Here is a 21,518-nt window from a genome sequence, read left to right as displayed (position 1 = left end):
CTCCTAGTTTCTGGAGATATCCCCGCGAAGCTAATGTGGCAAGAGGCAGGCACAGTCAAATCTCACAGTGTTTCAACAAAGCCATCAGGTAAGCTGTCAAACCAGGAAGGCCCAGCACCCCCAGGGCTCATAGAAATCACACACGAGGAGACCATCAGGAGGCACTGGGGCTAAGCTGCATACGATACAGTGAGGCAGTGAGCTAACTCCACAGACTTAGCTCAAGGGGGACCTATGGTTTATCAGGATCAGACAGACCTAACAGCAGTCTTCTGTCACTTACTATCTTGATGAACCTGAGTAAGCCACCCAAACTCTTCCTTCCATCAAAATATACTGGGCACCTACTAAAGTACCAGGCACAGGACTAGGTCCTTGGGATATAATGCTGGAAAAGCAGAGACCCTTCTCTCCTTGTGGAACCTACAACTACAAGAGAATGACATTAAAAAAATAAATATTTAGAGAAAATAAGAACTACTTATTAAAAAGGCTAAAATAAGAATTATTTCAAAGACAGTAAAGGGCTAAGAAAGGGGTTCCTAATTAAGCCTACATCACATGAGGAGGATTCTTTGGAGGAGTAACATTTGAGGGTGAGAGGTAAAGGGCAGTGGGAGTTAGTGAGAAGAAGAAAGGCAGAAGAGGGAAGAGGCCCTGAGGCAGAAAGAAACCTGGTGTGCTTGAGAAACCGAAAGGAATCTTAGCTAAGTAACAATGACAATTCAAAAGCAGGAGATGCTGGAGACTGGGCCAGGCTGATGGTCTAGGATAATTAATGGCAAAAGAAATCTAGAGAAGTGGACAGACTGGTAATTCTAAATAAACAGCTGAAGACTAAATAAAGTTCTGGTGCTGAGAAAAGTTCTGGATTAGAGGTCTAGACAGTCACAGAAAAGGAAAAGGGGAAGGCCTAGGTGAAGTGTAGAGAAGATGCCTTGGGTCTGCACTCAGAGGAACAATAACATTCAAGGGGAGGACAAATTAGCAGAAGAGACAGACAGAATTAGCAGGACAGGGAAGCGTCAAAAAAGCCAGTGATGACTGCTGAGGTCAGAATTAGTGACACAGTCACTAGTGACTTGAGTACAAGCCATTTCAGAAGAAGGGTTTGAGCTGAGCCAGATTAGAATAGGCTAAGGAGTATGCAGAAAGTGATCAAAAGGGGACAGGAGCTTTCTCTAAGTTTAGCTGTGAAGGACAGGAAATGGGTCAGTTGCTAGAGGAGAAAGTGGGTCAAAGAAAGGTTGATGTTTTTGAAAAAGAATACTTAAAAGGCAAAGAGCCCAATAGAGAGGGAGAAGTTGGAAGTCACAGGGTAATAAAGGAAATGCAATAGCATAATGGTCCTTGAGAAGGAAAGAGGCTAGGGAATCCACAGTGCAGGCAGGGCTGGCTTGCGATGGAAGAAAGGATATTTTTTCCACTGTAACTGAATGGAAGGAGAGATCGGTACAAATATGTGAGTAGAAAACCCCAGCACAGGAGCCTGCACGTAGCAGGAGATTAGGAAGTAAACAGGAGTTGCATTCCACACCACATCACAGAATGTGTGTGCCAGGAAAGCCCTGGGAGCGCCTCCAGCTGGCCCCCTTCTCTTGGCTGGTGAGGACATGGGAGGAGGGGGAAAAGGAGGAGAAGGAGGGGGAGAGCCTTGGAAGTCAGAGAGGTGGTGCCTGGTCAGTTCAAGCAGATGATTTCAGAAATAACTTGTTGAAAAGGGAATAAAATACTATTTCTCAGGGTTACAGTAGATGAGATTCCATGTCACAGAGTGGTCTGAGATAACTTCAGACAACAGATGGCATCTGAGAGAGAACTGGCATCTGCTCGTGATTTAGGATTTGTCTGTTCTGTGTCTTGCTCTGTGTGTTGCATATGATGAAGATACAAAGAAATCCTACAGAGTTTCTGTGCTCCAGGTGATTATAGACATAAAATATGTAGCTTTCTAGTATAGCAGTACTGAACAGAAGATACAATTGATAATTGTTAGCTACTGTCGTCATCCTCTAGTAAATACTGTGGGCCAGACTACTCTGTAGAGTACTTTTCCTCATGCCTTTGTTCCTTACAACACTTCATGTCTGGTAGTAATATTACAGCTGAGAAAACAAGATCGGAGAGGTAAAGTAAATTGCTCGTGAGGACACAGCTAATTAAAAGTAGGTTAGAATTTGAAACCAGGTTTTAAACCCTCTTCCCACTACTTCAGAAGAGATGAATGGGCAGCTAATCCTGTCCTAATGTTATCTGGGGCATAGAACTCACTTAGAAGAAAGAAAAGTGTGAGGCAGGACACATGGCCCAATGGAGCAGAAACGGTGTGCCACAACCCTGTCTGCCCAACAGCCCTCTCTGAGGGGAGGGCCCCAGAAAACAGGCTTATTTTGCAATCCTGTCTTCCACCCCCATTCCAACATGACTTTTGGGTGTGAATGGAAACTATAATGACTGGCTGTCACAAGCTTATGACCTCACAGTGACCAGCTGGAAAAAAACAAACACCATCCAAGGTTCCCTTGACTCAAGAAGAGTTACAATTTCTCCATGTGAGGCAAAATAGCTGTCATATAGAATAAACAGAGTAGTGTAGAATAATGAAGAGGAATTGAGAATATGTGTTAATACAATTTTAAGTCTCATCATTTCATTTCAGGAACCCTGAAATTAATTAACCACAGATCTTAGTAGGTCAAACCACTCTTGGAGGGGGACCAAGAGATGAATCAGACCTACTTCCCCACCTAGTAGGTGGAACAGCTCCAAAATCAACTATAACTCTCTGGGATTGGAGCTATGATCACAGATCGTACAAAATACTATGAAAAACACCTAGGACTAAAAATGTGGCATATACACACAATGGGATTCTTTTTTTTATAACAGGCTACGTGCACGCACACACAGACACACATGCACAAAGAGATTATTTATTTAGCACCCCTCCTTTTTAAAGTATTCTCCATGCCCAGAGAGGAGCCTAACACAGAGCTTGAACTCATGACCCTGAGATCAAGACCCAAGCCAAGATTAAGAGTCAGACATTTAACTGACTGAGCCACCAAGACGCCCCTATTTATAGCCCTTTTATTTTATTTTCTTATTTATTTATTTATTTATTTGACAGACAGAGATCATGAGTAGGCAGAGAGGCAGACAGAGAGGTGGGGGGAGGCAGGCTCCCCGCTGAGCAGAGAGCTTGATGCAGGGCTCAATCCCAGGACCCTGAGATCATGACCTGAGCTGAAGGCAGAGGCTTTAACCCACTGATCCACCCAGGTGCCCCTTTATAGCCCTTTTAAATTGAGCTATACAATGGAATATTATTCAGTCCGAAAAAAGGAGGAAATTCTGACACCTGCTACAACATGGGTGGACCTTAAAGACATTATGCTGAGTGAGATAAGCAGGTCACAAGGGACACGTATTGTATAAGTCCACTCGCATGAGGTACCTAGGCAGGTCAAATTTAAAAAGGCAGGAAACATGGGGCGCCTGGGTGGCTCAGTGGGTTAAGCCGCTGCCTTCGGCTCAGATCATGATCTCAGGGTCCTGGGATCGAGTCCCGCATCAGGCTCTCTGCTCAGCGGGGAGCCTGCTTCCTCCTCTCTCTCTCTCTCTGCCTGCCTCTCTGCCTACTTGTGATCTCTCTCTGTCAAATAAATAATAAAATCTTAAAAAAAAAAAAAAGATTCATAAAGAGGCAGAAAACAGAATGGTTGTTTCCAGGGATTGGGGGGCAAGGGATTGTGGAGTTATTATTTAAGGGGTACAAAGCTTCAATCTGCAAAATGAAGAGTTCTATGGATGGATGTGGTGATGGTTGCAGAACACTGTAAATGTATTTAATGCCACTGAACCAGACATAAAAATGGTTAAGATGGTAAATTTTATATGTAGTTTATCATAATTAAAAAATGACTAGGGCTGCTACATGGAAGCAAGCAGTGGTGGAGCTAGTAAAAGGCCACACTGGTCATACCCAGCACATTGTGAAAGGCTGCTAAGTAAGTATTGCTTGAATAAATGAAAGAATGAGTTGGCTAACAAATGCGTGGAAGGCTGGAGTGTCTTGGTTCCCTTAAACTACCGTCCCCAAACCAATGATCAGGTTCTGAATTCAAGGTCAGGGATGTTCTTGAAATTCAGGTTGCCGTGGCTCAGGGACCCAAGTGTTCCTAGGCAGACCACAGTGCACTTGACCAAAGACTAGGGCAGAGAGAATTCTCAGGTTAGAAAGAACTGTAAAGGAAGTACAGTGCATCCTTTTATCCCAAGTTGGGAGTCCCCTCCCCCACATTCCTGCCTAGCCTAACCTAACCTGTGGGCATCGTGAGCCCCCGCAGAACTGCTGCCACTAAATCTCTGCATCATTTGCTGTGGGAAAGAAAAAATTAATGAACTCCTGTTCACCCATCCAGCACTGTCACAAGCTGTCCCAGTGTTCCTACAGCCTGCTTCCTACCCCAGAAATGGGGGCCTGGGGAAAGAGCAAACTGTAAGAGTGAGGATCAGCAAGGTCGTATTCTGTTGGGACAGGAGCTGGATAGAGCGGCTCCTATGAAAGAGATACCTATTCTCAATGTCAATTTTCTAGGGAAGAGGTGGATCTTGGTAGAGACACCATGATTCAGAAGACTGGCCTGAGTTAAAGGCCTACTTTTTTTTTTTTTTTTTTTTAATCAGAACATGGGCTCTAGGTCTAGACATCTGGAGGACAGTGACTGTCTAGATGTCCATCACTTCCAGGTGATGCATGCTAAGATGGCACCTGCTGCACAGAGGTAGGCTGAGAGTTGGATGGGGTAGGTCTGAAAGCCTGGGAAAGCAGGTACCCTGCTATGTCAGATTAACTTCATTTAAGTACTCATGTCTATTTATCTTTAATAAAGTTCAATGTGATTGCTTGATCCTTGTGTTCTTATGCTACTAAAAGGTATAGAGAGGTATGTGGATTCATCTTTGGGTCAGACTATTATAGAACAAGCATCAGGTGTTGGACATAACTACTGAGACCTCACAGAAGGAAGGACAATATGAAGGGTCAAGAGCTGCTGTCTGAGGCACTCTTGACCCTAATAAGAAATTCTCCCAGCAGCTCTTCTGAGGATACTGCAATTTATCATTATTATTAATCATTATTATGGAATTATCAAAATAAGGACTATCATTTGCAATCAATGGAACACCCAATAATCCTTCCCAAGAGCATGGAAAGAAGTCCAGCTCAAATCCCATTTTTTGAAAGCCAATGTAATGATTCCATCTTCTACAGGAGAAGCTAACTAGGGGATCAATTCTGAGCTCAGTTCCACTTGGACTGAAGAGGGTTCTGTAGATTGGTTATTACTGACCCGCCTAAGGGGATTAAGGCTACACTTAAATTGGCAGCTGATAATAACTTCGAGATAAAAGTGGCAACACCCTGGGAAAATCAGAGAATTGGCCCTTAAAAACAGAAAGAGAAGAAAAAGAAATCACAAGAGGGTAAAGGGCAGGATACTGGCAACAGTCATTTTGAAATGCTGAGTGTGCCAAAGAAGCAGGCTTCAGGAAAAGTTGTTGTTGAAAGTGAAGACAGTAATTAGGAAGTCAAGTATCTGAAAATCCCTTCTGGACAGTGAAGTGGTTAAAGGAAAAGCTGAAGTCTATACCAACAGATAAGAGACCATGAAATGTGCCTAAACACAAGACAGTTGTTCAAACAATAATCTAATGACCCAGTACACTTTGTTTTCCTTTTAATCCATTACAGAAGAAATAAAAATAGTCCCATGACACTGGGAAACTAAGTCCTAGGTCTAAAACTGTACTTGATGAAAGTCATCAAAGGCGATGGTTGAGGACTCTGTTTAACCTGGATTGCCCAAAGCCTACCAGTCCATGGCACAAATGAGACTGTGTAGCACTGATGTAAAAATGCGCACACTAAATATCCTACCACCAGCAATATTTTTTTTTTTTTAAATTTATTTGATAGAGAGAGATCACAAGTAGGCAGAGGCAGGCAGAGAGAGAGGAGGAAGCAGGCTCCCCGCTGAGCAGAGAGCCCGATGCGGGGCTCGATCCCAGAACCCTGGGATCATGACCTGAGCCGAAGGCAGAGGCTTAAACCACTGAGCCACCCAGGCGCCCCCTACCACCTGCAATATTGCCTTGAACTCACCAAGAGTTCCCGAGGGACCTCATACAAAGTCAGCGCCAATCCTTTCCTGTGCTTTGAAATTGGTCTCCACTGGTATCTGCTGCTATCAGACTGCTATCTGGCTGCCCCAAGAGAACCCACTTCCCTGACATTCTTTTAAGGTTTCTCTGCAAACTACCAAACCTCAAGTTGCAAGAACTTCTGAAGGCCTTTCAGAGCTCTTGCATCAGACAGAGACACACGAATTTCAGCACAGAACTGAAGAAATGACCGTTAAACTTGGAAATATTCCTTCTTGGGGTGGGGTCTTCTACGGGCTGACACTGAGATGAGCATGCATTACTTTCATAAGCAGCGAAACAACAAACACACATTTCTATTTTGAAAAAAAGAAATAGGAATATTGACTGGCTGTTACTTTACCCACATTTTGAGCCTGAAGAATCTCTCCCTGGTCTCCACCTTATAGCATTTTCTATCTCAGTGAAAGTATACCAGCCAAGGAGTGGCTCGAGTTACACACTGTCAGCTTTGATACGTACCTTTCTTCTATCTTCAGAACCAATCTCTATTCAAGTCCTACCCAAATCCTACCAAAATACTTCTCAAATAGCTTGCCGCTCTCCCTTCACACCATCTCTCCCCTAACCCAAGCTACTTTCATCTTGCCTAGACTACTACAACTGCCTCTTAGTCTTCACGGGTCACTCTAAGCTGTGGACCCCTAACCTGTTCTCAACCCAGAAGCCAGAATGATCTTTTTAAAGTGCAAATCTGAAGATGTCATTTTCTATCTTAGCCTCCCAGGATTTTTAGCATAAAACGCACAATCTTTCACTTGGCTTTCAAGGTTTTTTCTAGTCTAGCCTCTTACTTCTCCAGACATTTCCATCCTTCCAACTGCAGTAGCTTAATTCCTCCAAATGTCACCCTTTCTCTCATTACAGAACTCTTATCTACACATGCACTTTGCTCTATCTGCCACCCACATCACTTCCCACTTCATCTAGTTAATTCCGACATATCTCAACAGTCACCTCTTTAGGGAAGCCCATCTGGGCCCCAGATGAGGTCAAATGCCCTCACTGCATTTGTTCACAGCACTGTGGAGCTTTCCTTCATAGTTTTATAAATGTTATAATTTTATATTTATTTGTGTGTTTTGTTACTTTCATACCCATCCCTGTCACTAGGGCATAAACTCCATCTGGGCAAAAACCATGTAACCTCTGTAATTCCAGCACAAACCTAGTGTCCAGGCACATCAGAGGCATTAAATATCTATTGAATGTTAATTTCCTGAATGATAAAGTGGTTCTTTCCTAGAATGGCCCTAAAGTTAAAAATTCCAGGGTCTATGGGATCTGGTTTTCCAAATTTTAAGGAAGAAATCTCCATTCATACTACTGTTAAGTTGAAGGATTTTTTGATGGCTTATCTCTTCCATCAAACCAGTGATGCTATACTGACCTCTGTGGAGGTGGCAGTAGACAGTATTAAAAGCCCAGGTGAACTTACCCCTATGGTAGACGCCATGTAGTCTGCACACATCTCTGCAAAATCTCGCTCAAGAACTCCATAGTAGAGGCCATAAAAGAGGAGAGAAATGCCAAAGTCCATGGCATCTTCTGGTTTGATCCTGTAAGGAAAGCAGCATGGCCTATAAGGCCTGCCCTAAGACACAACTGGTTTGGATTACTCTGGGACACACAAGGAGGCACCTAAAGTTGGAAGACTTAACAGCTAAAGCAAGCGTTGGCAAAATAAGACCAAATCTTATGTCTTTTTTTTTTAATTTTTTATTTTTTATAAACATATATTTTTATCCCCAGGGGTACAGGTCTGTGAATTGCCAGGTTTACACACTTCACAGCACTCACCAAAGCACATACCCTCCCCAATGTCCATAACCCCACCCCCCTTCTCCCAACCCCCCTCCCCCCAGCAACCCTCAGTTTGTTTTGTGAGATTAGGAATCACTTATGGTTTGTCTCCCTCCCAATCCCTTCTTGTTTCATTGATTCTTCTCCTACCCACTTAAGCCCCCATGTTGCATCACTACTTCCTCATATCAGGGAGATCATATGATAGTTGTCTTTCTCTGCTTGACTTATTTCGCTAAGCATGATACGCTCTAGTTCCATCCATGTTGTCGCAAATGTTATGCCTGTTTTTTATATGGCCTCTTGGCACCGTCTGAACAGGCTAGCACTGTGAACTACAAAGACCAAGCCAAGGTATTGCCTACACCCCTCTTTCCCACTTTGTCCCCAGTGCCTGCCTCCTCCAACTGCCCAACATGCCTTGCAGCTATCTAGGGCCCACTCTGCTTGGCACCTGCGTGTTGGGAGACTCCACTGTTGGCAATCACTGGACACCACCAACCAGTGGAATTTCATTCTGGAAGACGACAACTCAAGTTGCCTCACCTCCAGCCAGCTGCCCAGGTTGCAATGGCTGGGTAAGGGCACACCAAGATCTGGGTTGTCAATGGAACAGAAAGTAAAAATGATCCCAGTGGTCACACACCCACTTGTCAGGGCCCTCCTGAGAATGTCTCATCTGATGGCAAGTAGGCACAAAGTATGCCTCCCACCTGAGAGAGCCCATCCATCAAACAAGGTGGGGCAAGGGAAGAGTTTCCTCTCTTGTTATACAATGTATTATCCTAGACTTAGCCTTTTGTCCACAAAGTCTAAAATATTTGGCCCTTCACAGAAAAAGTTTGCCAGTCACAGCTTTAGAAATAAAAGATAAAATCAGTCATTTAGCAAATATATACATACCAGTTACCATAACATTTTAAGCTATATCTATACATTTTCTGTATCATGTCATCAAAGTTAAACTTTGGTCCGGGGGCACCTGGGTGCTCAGCTGGTTAAGTAGCCAGCTCTTGATTTCAGCTCCAGTCATGATCTCAGGGTCCTGGGATGGAGCCCTACATTAGGCTCCATGCTCAGCGCATAGCATGCTTAAGGAGTCTTCCTCTCTCTCCCTCTCCTTCTGCCTCTACCCCAGCCCCCCTGCTTATGGTCTCTCTCTCAAATAAATAAATAGATTTTTTAAAATGGCCTGGGTGACTCAGTTGGTTAATCGTCTGCCTTTGGCTCAGGTCATGATCTTGCAGTCCTGGGATCAAGCCCCACAACGGGCTCCCTGATCAGCGGGGAGTCTGCTTCTCCCTCTCTCTCTGCCCCCCGACTCATGCTCCTACTCTCTCTCAAATAAATAAATAAAATCTTAAAAAAAAAAACTGGGGGTCCAAGTCTACTTACTAAGAAGGACAAAGATCTTGCCTGTACATCAGGAGGCTTGTTTTAATAATTCTAAGGACCAATAAATTGCAACCTTCCATCTTTGAATGTTTATTATAGAAAACAACCTTTGTCAAAAATTTGTACCAGGAACTGTACGTGTTTCCTTAAAGTTGTTTTAAGTTTCATTTATCTTAAAAAGTTGAGTGTATTCATCAATCTTGTAATATTTAACCCACTAGACATCATGATCTTATATCAATTAATCTGATTAGGAGCATAAAAATGGTCAATATTCTCAATTCTGTTTTCCTCCTTGTATAGCTTATGCAAGTAAAAATGAACTGTAATTACAGAATAATCATCTTTAATACAATGCAGAATCTTGAACTCACAACTCTGAGATCAAGAGTCGGACACTTAACTGACTGAGCCACTCATGCACCCTACAATGCAGAATCTTGATTTTTATTTTTTTAAGCACACAGATTAGGAAGCTACCTGGAAATATCTTGGTTTTCTTTGATGGGACTTGTTAGATTCTATACTGATAAATTCCTATAAACATTTGTGGAGCCTGTATATGGTTTCAGCCTGTACTACTCCTGGAAGAAAGAATTCCATAGGTATCCTCTCATTGTATAAAGTAAGGACTTACTCCTTTCAGTTTCAAAGAGACTCCTGCCTCTGATAGGGTGAAAGAGTTATAGGTAACTGGCTATAATCATTATTATGCTTACTTCTGTGACACTTTTCCATTAAGATATAGGTTCTTGGAAAACATAACCAATGATTTGGGACTCTATATGTCCAGACATTCCTTTCTCTTTGCCAGCATAAATCCTGGAGGGCCCACTTTCCCATTCCCCAAAGCCCAAGTCTCCTATCCTGGGTGCCATGGCCCCCTTGTTAATATTCGCAACTTGGGTCCAGAAAGAAAGATACATCTAACCAGGCCCTCCTCCCCAAACACAAACAAAAACAAAAACAAAGAGTACTTACTTGAATAATAAATTGAGACCAAAGAGGGTAAACATGACAGCCATGTAGCCAACAATGCCAGTGGCATAGCTGATTTTATAGATCAACAGGAACCACTTATAAACCAACCTGGAGAAAGGAGAAAAAATTAGCATAGCTGACATGGAAACTTGCCTAGAGGCCTCTGGATTACCACAATCTCTTATTCTTATATCAATGGGGACATTATGTTATTTGCTTAGGACTTACTAAGCAACTTTAGCTACTATTACAGACTTAGTCACTCCATTAATTGCAGAAATACCCCTGCACACCAGGGAGGAGCTAGTGCTTTCTATTTTCCTGGTCTCAGATCGAGGGAAGAAAAGAGAGCCTTAAAAGTTTTTAGCTTCAAACAAAAAAAAAGCAGAGCTGACATTAGATAGCTATGCCCTCTCAAATTCAGATTAGCTGGATAAGAAACTGAAACTAGTAACTATATCTATGTTCAGATGGGAACAGGTCGGGAAGGCCAGTTGTTCTTGTCAGGAAAGAGAATTCAAGGGAAGATGAAAAAGAGAATCAGCTATGGGCTCCCCCTCCCCTTTAAAAAATACTCATTTAAGTAATCATTATACCCAATGTGGGGCTTGAACTCACCAACCCGAGATCAAGAGTTGCATGCTCTTCTGACTGAGCCAACCAGGCCACCCAAGCTTTTCGTACTGGGAATGGTTAACCTGAATACTTCTATGCTCCTATCTACAGGACAATTATGAAATGGTATCTAATGAATTTGCTTCTGAAATTATTTTCTTTCTGGAGAAGAAGGGATAAGAAAGGAGGCACTCCGAGAATACCTTTGAATGGATGTGTGTGATGGTTGTGGAGTCATAAAATGTTCTCAAACGAAGAGCAATGCTCTCTATAAGTCAGTGAAAGTAGTGTGAAATCAAGAACTAATACTCTATCTGGGATGACAGCAAATGAGGAATTCACCTGAATAAACACCTCAAGCCTGTCTGGCTCCGAAACCAAGTTACCACCAAGCTTGATGGACCACAGAGAGGAAGCTTAGGTCCCTACCTAAACAAGTGGTGAGAAGTTCTCAGGCAAGAGAAAGGCCCCAAACATTTTGCAATGCCTGCTCTCAGAAACACAAAACTCCATTACCCAGGGTTTGCACTCATCAGACAGGAGTGAGGCAGTGGAAAGGATGTAGAATTTTTGGCAGAATCTGGATTAAGTGAGTTTTATTAGCTGGGTAATCCCAGGTAAAATCAAATCACTACTCTAAGACAAGTTTACTTACTTGTAAAAGGAGGAAACCATGATACCTTCCTCAATGGACTGTACAGAGTCCATTTCCTGGTATATATAATACATGCTCAATAAATGCTACATGAATAAGCGTGGATGTTTATGAAAGTGCTTTGAAATTATAAAGCACTACAAATGTTAGTTATTATCATCAAAAACCTCCCATGTCATAGACACAATTTCAGTCATTTTACCTATAAGCTAATATTGGTTGTTAACTTTTTTTTCTTTTTAAAGATTTTATATATTTGTTTGACAGAGAGAGACACAGTGAGACACAAGCAGGGGGAGTAGGAGAGGGAGAAGCAGACCTCCCATGGAGCAGGGAGCCCGATGTGGGGCTGGATCACAGGACTCCGGGATCATGACTGGAGCCAAAGGCAGATGCTTAACGACTGAGCCACCTAGGCGCCCGGGTTGTTACTGACTCTTAAAGTATATTTTTACACTTTTTCTTCATAGTACCCTTTATGAGGGAGCAATTATTATCACATTTCTAGGGGTAAAAAGTTCAAGGCTCAGAAAAGTGAAGCCATACAGATCAGGTAATTAACTGGCACGGCTAGAGTTTCCAATAATCCACAAGCATCTGACTCCAGAGGCTCTAACTTCTATCATGGCCCTTAATGTAAACTACTTCTAAATCATGGAGGAATTTCTCAATCACTGACTTCACCTTGAAGATAAATTTTACCATGTACAAGGAAACTCTGAAGGCCAAAGCAGAACCTTACGTGAAGCAGAACATAAAATGCATGGGAAAAAGAGCAACTTGCAACTTGGAAGCCTTGGCTCTGGCAGTTACAACTTTGAGGCTAGCTACTTCCTCTGCTAGGCTCTCCTGGACCTGTACACACGTCTCTCACAGCACTTACCAACTGCACTGAAACAGCTGCTTTCTTGTCCATCTCCTCCATTAAACCGAGCATTCCTTGAGGGCAGGGACCATGTCTTATCCAGGTCTGTATCCCCAGCGCTCAGCACAGGGCCTGACACATAGCAGGTGCTTGTTGAATGAATGAATGAATGAGAAAATCTCTTTCTTTCTGTCAAGTACAGATCTTAAATGACCTCACAAGCTGGTTGGGAGGATCAAACTAGAAATGCATTTGGACAAAATACAAAGAATAATACAGGCAGGGGCTGTTCTATGACCAAAGAAGCATTGTTTGTTGAAAAATTGCAAATTTGCTGAGATTCATTCATTCAACAAAAATTCAAAGAGTAGGCTACTATGTGCCAGGCCTTGTGGTAGGGCCTGGATATACAGGGACAAACAAAATACATGTGGTTCCTGATCTCACAGTTACAGTTTAGTGGGGGAGACAGACAGTCAAAATTTTATGTTGTGTTCTATGATGGAAAACTATAGGGCCTCTGAAAGACTCTAACAGAAAATCTTACTTAGAGATCAGAGAAGGGTTCACAAAAGGAAATAACAAGTAAAATGAGACCACAATGATCCTCAGAATTTGCTTACTTATTTTGGTTGCTTTTAATATAAACAGACCTTGATATAAACTCTAAGGTAAGCTATAGAGAAATATTTTGGGGTTTTTAATCTATGAAGGGGGGGCAGTTCTCCCAATCAGCTTGTTTTGGTGGGGGTCCATGCTAAATAATCTTAGCAAACAGAAATTATAACTTTTTTCAGCCTAAACCCACCCCAAACCCATGCCCTCCAACCCATTCGCTTCAGGAAACCTAGCTCTTCCCCACTACCTGAACTCTCACCTTGGTGTTGTCTGTACTAGTGGTTTCCGGGTGGCACGGAAGGTGACAAAAGCTGTGACAGCAGAGAACAAGATCCAGATCACTAGGAACCTCCACCAGTGCAGCTTCACTGTGAAATAGAGGGGAACAACCCACATCTGAAAGAGGGTCACCATCTGAAACACAAACACAAGCACTTCAGCGCTAGCCAGCTCTCTCTGTGCTCCGTCCGCAAGTCCACAGGGTATGTCGTGTGTTCCATTTTTTAGCCTGATCCTCTCTCCCAGATTTCCAATGTTGGACAGAGGCACCACCTAGTGATCTAACTTAGAAACTTAGGACCATGCCTGACACCTCCCTTTCATCCCTCACCTATCTGTTGTATATATTCTTTCCTTTCCATGTGAGCCCTTGCTATCCCTTGCCTGGCTCACTACAATAATCTCTTTGTTAAATCTCCCTGCAGTCATCATCCCCCTCTCCAATCTATCCTTCCCAAGAACACTGGGATGGCCTCTCTAACATACAGTTTTGAATGTGTCATTCCCCTGCTTACAACCGTCTAATAGTCCCCTGCAAACAGGATAACACCCAATACCCTTCAACAGGCATCAAATGCCCCACAATGTGCCCCAAACTATTATTTCAAGGTTGACCTTCTACTACTCCCTTGCCATTAGTTAAGTTGTATCCCTCAGGCTAAAACGTCCTTTCCACCTGCCTTTCTGCCTGATAATATCACATCCAAGACACATGAAACCTTCGGTCTTCTTTCCAGGTAGGAAGAGTCGTAACTTTCCAATGATCCAAAAGCACTTTCTTTTCTACCATCGTTGCTTATCTAGAGCATGGTTCAAATTAATTCTCTGAATGTAAGCTCCTTGAGAGCAGTGACCAGGCCATATTCACAGATCTTCAATAAACTTAGATACTTGAGAAGAAAGCAGAACTAGAACCCAAAAGGGAGGCACATTTCTGCTGTAAAGAAGTCAGAACTCAAACTTCAGCTGAAGAGTTCCAAATATATAAAATGGTTCTAAGTCAGAAGTTTGGACTGATCACCAGTCCTTCCCTCCCTGATGCCTCTTAACTCCCTCCACCAACCACCTTGCTTTCACTAGATGTCACTGTGCTCAGATGAGTAGCAGGTGTTAAAAAAAAATTACTAATACTTAATGGGAGGCTTTCTTGCTGTTGTCATCAAAGGAAATGAAAGAACATTTAAAAAGGGCTGGGCATGGGGATGAGCTACAGAGAGGAAAATGGTAGCTAGTTTCCTAAAGTTCCATAGTGGAGAAAACTTGAGAAAGTATTTACTTGTTTCTAGACCAGTGCTACCTAATCAAAATATAATGGGATTCACATATGTAATTTTACGTTTCCTAGTAGCAACATTTAAAAAAGTAAAAAGAAATGCTGGTATAAATTATTTTTAAGGATTTTATTTATTTATTTGAGAGAGAGCAAGCAAACAGGGAGGAGCAGAGGGAGAGGGAGAAGCAGACTCCATGCTGAGCACAGAGCCCGATGTGGGGCTTAGGCTCATGACCCCGAGATCATGACCTGAGCCAAAATCAAGAGTCAGATGCTCAACTGACTGAGCCACTCAGGTGCTCCCAGATGGTATTAATTTAAATAACATATTTTATTTTATCCAATATATCCAAAATATTATCATTCCAACATTTACTTAATATTAAAATTTATGAAATATCTTACTTTTTTTGTACTGAGGCTTTGAAATCTGATGTGTACCTTATATTTATGGCATACCTCAAGAGAGACCAGTCACATTTCAAGTGCTCAACTGCCATATGGTAATGGTGGTTCCCATACTGGATTAGTGCAGCTTAGAGCATCTTTTTAGCATTTAGTTCTCTCCTGCAGCTTCTAACAGACTGCTCTGTGGCAAGAAAAGGCCTTAGTGTTTTAGTGTTATTTTACTAAATAACAAATAATTTACTAAATAATAAATAACACTGAGAGGAGAATGGTGAACAGATCCCACTTTGCTTTAAAGCTTACAGATTTGTGTGCTCAATGGTGCTGGCTAATGGTCAGTAAACATTGTGTCTCAGTACCTGTTCTACTGTTCAGGAACCCCCCAGGCGACTTTCCGAATGAAATATCCTAAAATATCCCAATATGAAAAGTGCAGGAGCACTGGGATGTACTAACAAATGGCTAACCAAATAACACTCCAGGAAACATAAATGGAGACCAGGAAAGGACATCATAACAAACCACACATTATTTAAGCAAGAGGATAAGGGCTCAGTTGGTTAAGTGTCCAACTCTGGATTTCAGCTCAGGTCATGATCTTGGGGCTGTGTGATCAAGACCCATATTGGGCTCTGTGCTCAGAAGGGGAGTCTGCCTGGGATACTTTCTCTCTCTCTCTCTCCCTCCCACTATGTACTCTCTCGATAAATAAATTTTTTAAAAAACTTTAAAAAAATACTTTAAATTAGGGAATAAGAGACAACCAGAATCATGATATTCAGAGGCAGTAAATAAATGGTGGTAAGATGTGGAAAGAAGAGCTGCAGGGTTTTTAGCCTTCACATGGTTAGCTTACAAAACAGCAGGCCCAGAGACTATAGAGGAACTAAATTACAGAGTCTGATTATATTTGTCTTCTCTGAGGGAACGGAAAAAAAAAAAAGGGAATTCCTGGTCTCCTTCTAGGTTTTCCAAAAACTTAGCTGTTGCCCCCCCCCCAAAAAAAACAAAACAAAAACCCCAAATAAAACAGTACAACAAAAAAAACCCCAGTCTATCCCCTACTAGCCTTTTCCCCACTCCAATCAATAGCATGTTCTTTTTTTTATTTTTTGGAAAATTGCAAATAAAAAGTTTAATTTCAGAAACTGTATCCACCATTTATAAATACACTAAAACATAGTCAATGCAAATCCAGATTAATAATAGGTCCTTTTTTAACAAAACAACTTTTCTAAAAGGTCACAGGCAAATGAGTGACTTGTTTCATCCAGAGTATTTAATTGGTTTGAAATAAGAAAATGAACCCTTTTTTCTAGATGTTGAAGCAAAAATTCTGAAGACAGATCATCGTTCAAAGAATGACAACTGACGCTTCATTCTGCTGTCCTTGGGATTCTGAAACACGCCAGCGATGGCTGAATCTTCCCTATTATATAAAAAATCTAGACGCCTAAGGCTACTCTTACAACTGCAATGGAACAACCTCCTCCCTGTTAATGAGCTGTCTCTTCTAGAAACAATTTTATACATAATTTGATCAAATTGGGGTCAGTGGGGTCAGTGCACAAATTTCAAAAGATAGCTCCCTGGTGTCGAGACAGCAGGTCCGAGGGTTGGGCGCCCTCGGCAGGACTGCTGCGTGCAGGCCCCTGGCACGTGGGCTTGACAGCAGGTGTCCGGGGCTCAGGGCTGAGGTCGACCATGTAAATACTGAATGCAGCAGAAGCACAGACCAGGACGCTCTCTCTACCAAGTCACTACAGAACTGGCACAGCGGGACACGTCTGAGTTTACTTTCCTCTTCCGACGCCGTGCCTCCGTGGCAGCGAACACTATGTTCCAGAATGTTCTAAGAAGGAATCTAGTAAAGATAATTTATCTCTGCATGAGCTGTAGCTCTGCCTACTTTGGGTGCAGCGAGAGGCAAAAGACCTGGATTCTATTCTGGGTTGAATAAAGGCATAATCAGGAGTAGGCATCAGTGTAAAAGGAATGAAAAAATCTTCCCTTGCTTTTTAACTCTGAGGCCTAAAACTTTAAGGCTATAAAGCTACTCAACTCACATCATGAAAGAAAGAGAAAGACAAAAAAGGAAAGAAAAGGAAAAAGGAAGGAAGGGAAAGAGGGAGGAATTTAGGGACAGGGTTATATCCTTTCAAACCAGATAGCCAATTAGAAGCCCAAAAGACCTAGATTCTAGTTCTGTGTGCTTCCAACTCACTGGGTCACTCTAAAGAGGTCCTTCCTCCTTGAGGGAAAGGTTTGACTTGATTTTTCAAACCCCTTCAAGTTCTAACATGCTAAGGTTCTATTAAGCAGCCTTGTAACTGGGAGAGCGAAGTCAGTGCTCATTCACTTGTACACTGAATATTTATTTTGCATTTAATGGAAAGAATGCAGAAATAAAATGATCCCTGGTCCCTGTCCTCAAGGAGCTAACAGTCTAGGGGTGCCTGGGTGGCTTAGTCGTTAAGCATCTGCTTTCAATTCAGGTCATGATCTCAGGGTCCTGGGATCAGAGGGAAGCCTGCTTCTCCCTCTCCCACTTCCCCTGTTTGTGTTCCCTCTCTCACTCTCTCTCTGTCAAATAAATAAAATCTGGAAAAAAAAAAAAAAGAGCTAACAGTCCAACAGCAGGAGAAAAATAGAAATAAAATCTAAACCTTTAATTTTTTTTAATAAAGATTTTATTTATTTATTTGACACAGAGAGAGAGAGATAGATCACAAGTAGACAGAAAAGCAGGCAGAAAGAGGTAGGGGTTGGGGAAGCAGAGAGCCTGATGTGGGGCTTGATCCCAGGACCCTGAGACCATGACCTGAGCTGAAGGCAGAGGCTTAATCCACTGAGCCACCCAGCTGCCCCCAAACCTTTAATTTAATGATTCTATTAATCTTTAGATTTAAATTTTTTTTTAATTTGTTTGTTTGTTTTTGTTTGTTTGTTTGTTTTAGGTAGGCTCCAGGCCCAGCACAGAGCCCAGTATGGGGCTTGACTTCGTGATGCTAAGATCAAGACCTGAGAGGAGATCAAGAGTAGATGCTTAACCAACTGAGCCACCCAGGCACCCCTAAAGATTTTAAGTAATTTCTACACCCAATGTGGGGCTCAAACCCACAAACCAATGGAGCCAGCCAGGTACCCCTCTTTAGATGTTTTTTAGAAGTTTAAATAGAAATCATTAAAGAATGAATAAACCAAGTAGAATGATATAGTAAAATGACTGGACATTTTAGAATTAATAAGATCTAGGTATGAATCCCAATATAACTATTTACTGTATTAGCTTAGGGAAGTCATTTAACCATGATAAGCCTGAATTTTCCCAACTGTAAAAAAGGATTAACAGTATCTACTCTCAAAAGATTGCATAGATTAAGTGAATTAATGCATGGAAAGCTCTCAGAACAATGCCTAACAATGTAATCATTTAATATAATGTAATAAATATAATGCAAATAGTCAATATAATAGCTCTTTAATATTAAAAAAAGCAGAATACATAATTCACAGTAAGCATTCAGTAAATGAGAGCTCTTATTAGGTCCTCACATGATCAAAACTGCATAAAGTCATATGTAACAAGGGAGCAAAGACTGCAAAAAGGCAAACAAAATAATCAACATATTGAAACTGGTGGGGTTATAATGAGATAGAGATAAAGAAAAATACAAAAGATCAATGAAACCAAAAGTTGATTGCTTAAAAAGATTAAAAAAACAATAAACCTTTAGCCAGACACAAGAGAAAAAGAAGACACAAAATTAGAAACAAAAAAAGAAGTTAGCAACCAATACCATAGAAATATGAAGAACTGTAAGAAATTACTACAAAAAATTATATACCCAAAAATGGACAACCTAGAAGAATTAGATAAATTCCTAGAAACATACAATCTTTCAAAACGGAATCTGGCAGAAACAGAAAATCTGAGCAGATTACTAGTAATGAAATTGAATCAGTAATCAAAAGCCTCCCAACAAACAAAAGTCCAGCACCAGATGGCTTCACAGGGGAATCCTACCATTTAAAGAAGAGTTAATACCTATTCTCCTCAAACTATGTGAAAAAGAAGAAAAAAAAGAAAAAGAGAAAAGAAAACGAAGGAAAGGAAGGAAAGCTTCCAAATACATTCTATGAGGTCAGCCTTACTGTGATACAAAATCAGACAAAGACACAAGAAAACAAACAAAACCCCAAACGAACAAACAAAATACCTACAGGCCAATATCCCGCATATACATAAATGCAAAAACCCTCAACAAAATATTAGCAAACCACATTCAACAAACATTAAAAGGATAATGCATCATGAGCTGGTGGAACTTATTCTAGGGACGCAAGGATGATTCAATATTCAGAAATCATATTCCACATTAACAAAATGAAGGATAAAAATCATACAATTATCACAATAGATGCAGAAACAGCATTTGATAAAATAATATCCATTCATGACACAAACTCAGCAAAGCAGAGGTAGAGAAAATATACCTCAACATAATAAAGGCTTCACGAGAAAAACCCACAGTCAACATCATACTCGACGGAGAAAAACCAAAAGTTTTTCCTCTACGATCAGGAATAAGACAAGAATGTCCACTCTTGCCACTTTTATTCAATAAAGTACTGGAAGTCCTAGCCACAACAATTAAGCAAGAAAAAGAAACAGAAGGCATCCAAATTGGTAAGGAAGAAGTTAAACTTTTATTGTTTGCAGATGACATACCAGTATACATAGAAAACCCTAAAGATTTCACCAAAAAGTTTTCAGATTTCAGATATAAGATATCACCTATATTAGAAATAATATATGCGTTCAGTAAAGTTTCAGGATACAAAACTAATTTATAGGACTCTCTTGCACTTCTTATACACTAAAAATGAAGTAGCAGAAAGAGAAAATAAGAAAAAATTCCATTTGCAATGGTACCAAAAAGAGTAAGATACCCAGGAATAAACTTAACTGAGGAGGTAAAAGACCAATACTCTGTAAACTGTAAGAGACTGATGAAAGAAACTACAGATGACACAAATGGAGAGATATTTCATGCTCATGGATTAGAAGAATTAATATTATTAAAATGCCCATACTACCCAAAGCAATCTATAGATTCAATGTAATCCCTACCAAAACACCAACAGCATTTCTCGCAAAACTACTAAAATTTGTATGGAACTGCCAAGACCCCAAAGAGCCAAAGCAATCTTGAGAAAGAAAAGCAAAGCTAGAGGCTTCATAATGCCAGGTTTCAAGATATACTACAAAGCTATACTTATCAAAACAGTATGGTACTGGCACAAAAACAGACACATAAATTATTCCAATTTTGGTATACGTGCTGCCAAAATAAGTACAGTAGACACATAAATCAACAGAACATACAAAAGAGTTCAAAAATAAAGTCATGTTTATATGGGCAATTAATCTAAAACAAAGGAGGCAAGAATATACAAAGACAGTATCTTCAATAATTGGCACTGGGAACACTGGACAGCTACATGCACAAGAATGAAACTTGACCACTTAAACTACAAACAAAAATTAAAATAAAATGGGGTGCCTAGAACCAACTTCCTGAGTTGGGTGGCTCAGTGGGTTAAAGCCTCTGCCTTCGGCTCAGGTCATGATCCCAGGGTCACAGGATCGAGCTCCGCATCCAGCTCTCTGCTCAGTGGGGAGCCTGCTTCCTCCTCTCTCTCTGCCTACTTGTGATCTCTGTCTGACAAATAAATAAATAAAATCTTAAAATTAAAAAAATGAACGTAAAATGGATTAAAGACCTACATAAAACTCCTAAAAGACAACATAGTAATTTTTTGACATTGGCTTTAGCAGCATTTTTCTAGATAGGTCTCTTCAGCCGAGAGAAACAAAAGCAAAATTAAACTCTTTGGACTACACCAAAATAAAAAGATTCTGTAGAGCTGCACCTGGTGGCTCAGTCAGTTAAGTGTCCAACTGTTGGTTTCAGCTCAGGTCATGATCTCAAGGTCCTAGGATCAAGTCCCATGTCAGGCTTTGCACTCAGCACAGAGTCTCTGCTGGAGACTCTCTGTCCCCCTGCCTTTGCTCCTGCCCCTGCTTGCTCTCTCTCAAAATAAATAAATGAAATCTTAAAAAAAAAAAAAAAAAAAGTTTCCGTAGAGCAAATAAAACAATCAACAAAATAAAAAGGCAACCTTCTAAATGGGAGACAGTATTTGCAAATGATATATCCAATAAGGGGTTAATATTCAAAATACATAAAGCACTTCTATAACTCAAATAGCAAAAAACAAATAATCTGATTAAAAATGGGCAGAAGACATACATGAAAAGATGTTCAACATCACTAATCATAAATACAAGTTAAAAAAAATAAATGCAAGTTAAAACCACAATGACATATTAT

At 41.0% G+C, this 21,518-nt stretch overlaps 1 protein-coding gene across 5 annotated transcripts in view; it reads right to left on the bottom strand.

Annotated features, from left to right (window-relative positions):
* The window catches only part of RNF121 (ring finger protein 121), an 89,544-nt gene that overhangs the window by 7,484 nt on the left and 60,542 nt on the right, over positions 1–21,518 (bottom strand). For all 5 annotated transcript variants that reach the window (XM_059409932.1, XM_059409912.1, XM_059409917.1 and 2 more), the window contains 3 exons: positions 13,420–13,574; positions 10,408–10,515; positions 7,667–7,787 (listed from right to left, as the gene is read on the bottom strand). In XM_059409932.1, coding sequence (XP_059265915.1) covers positions 7,667–7,787; positions 10,408–10,515; positions 13,420–13,574 — 384 coding nt within the window. The remainder of the gene's footprint in view (positions 1–7,666; positions 7,788–10,407; positions 10,516–13,419; positions 13,575–21,518) is intronic.

The sequence above is a fragment of the Mustela nigripes genome, chromosome 1 (assembly GCF_022355385.1).
Source record: "Mustela nigripes isolate SB6536 chromosome 1, MUSNIG.SB6536, whole genome shotgun sequence".
NCBI classification, from domain to species: domain Eukaryota; kingdom Metazoa; phylum Chordata; class Mammalia; order Carnivora; family Mustelidae; genus Mustela; species Mustela nigripes.
This window is presented reverse-complemented; position numbering and strand designations above follow the sequence as displayed.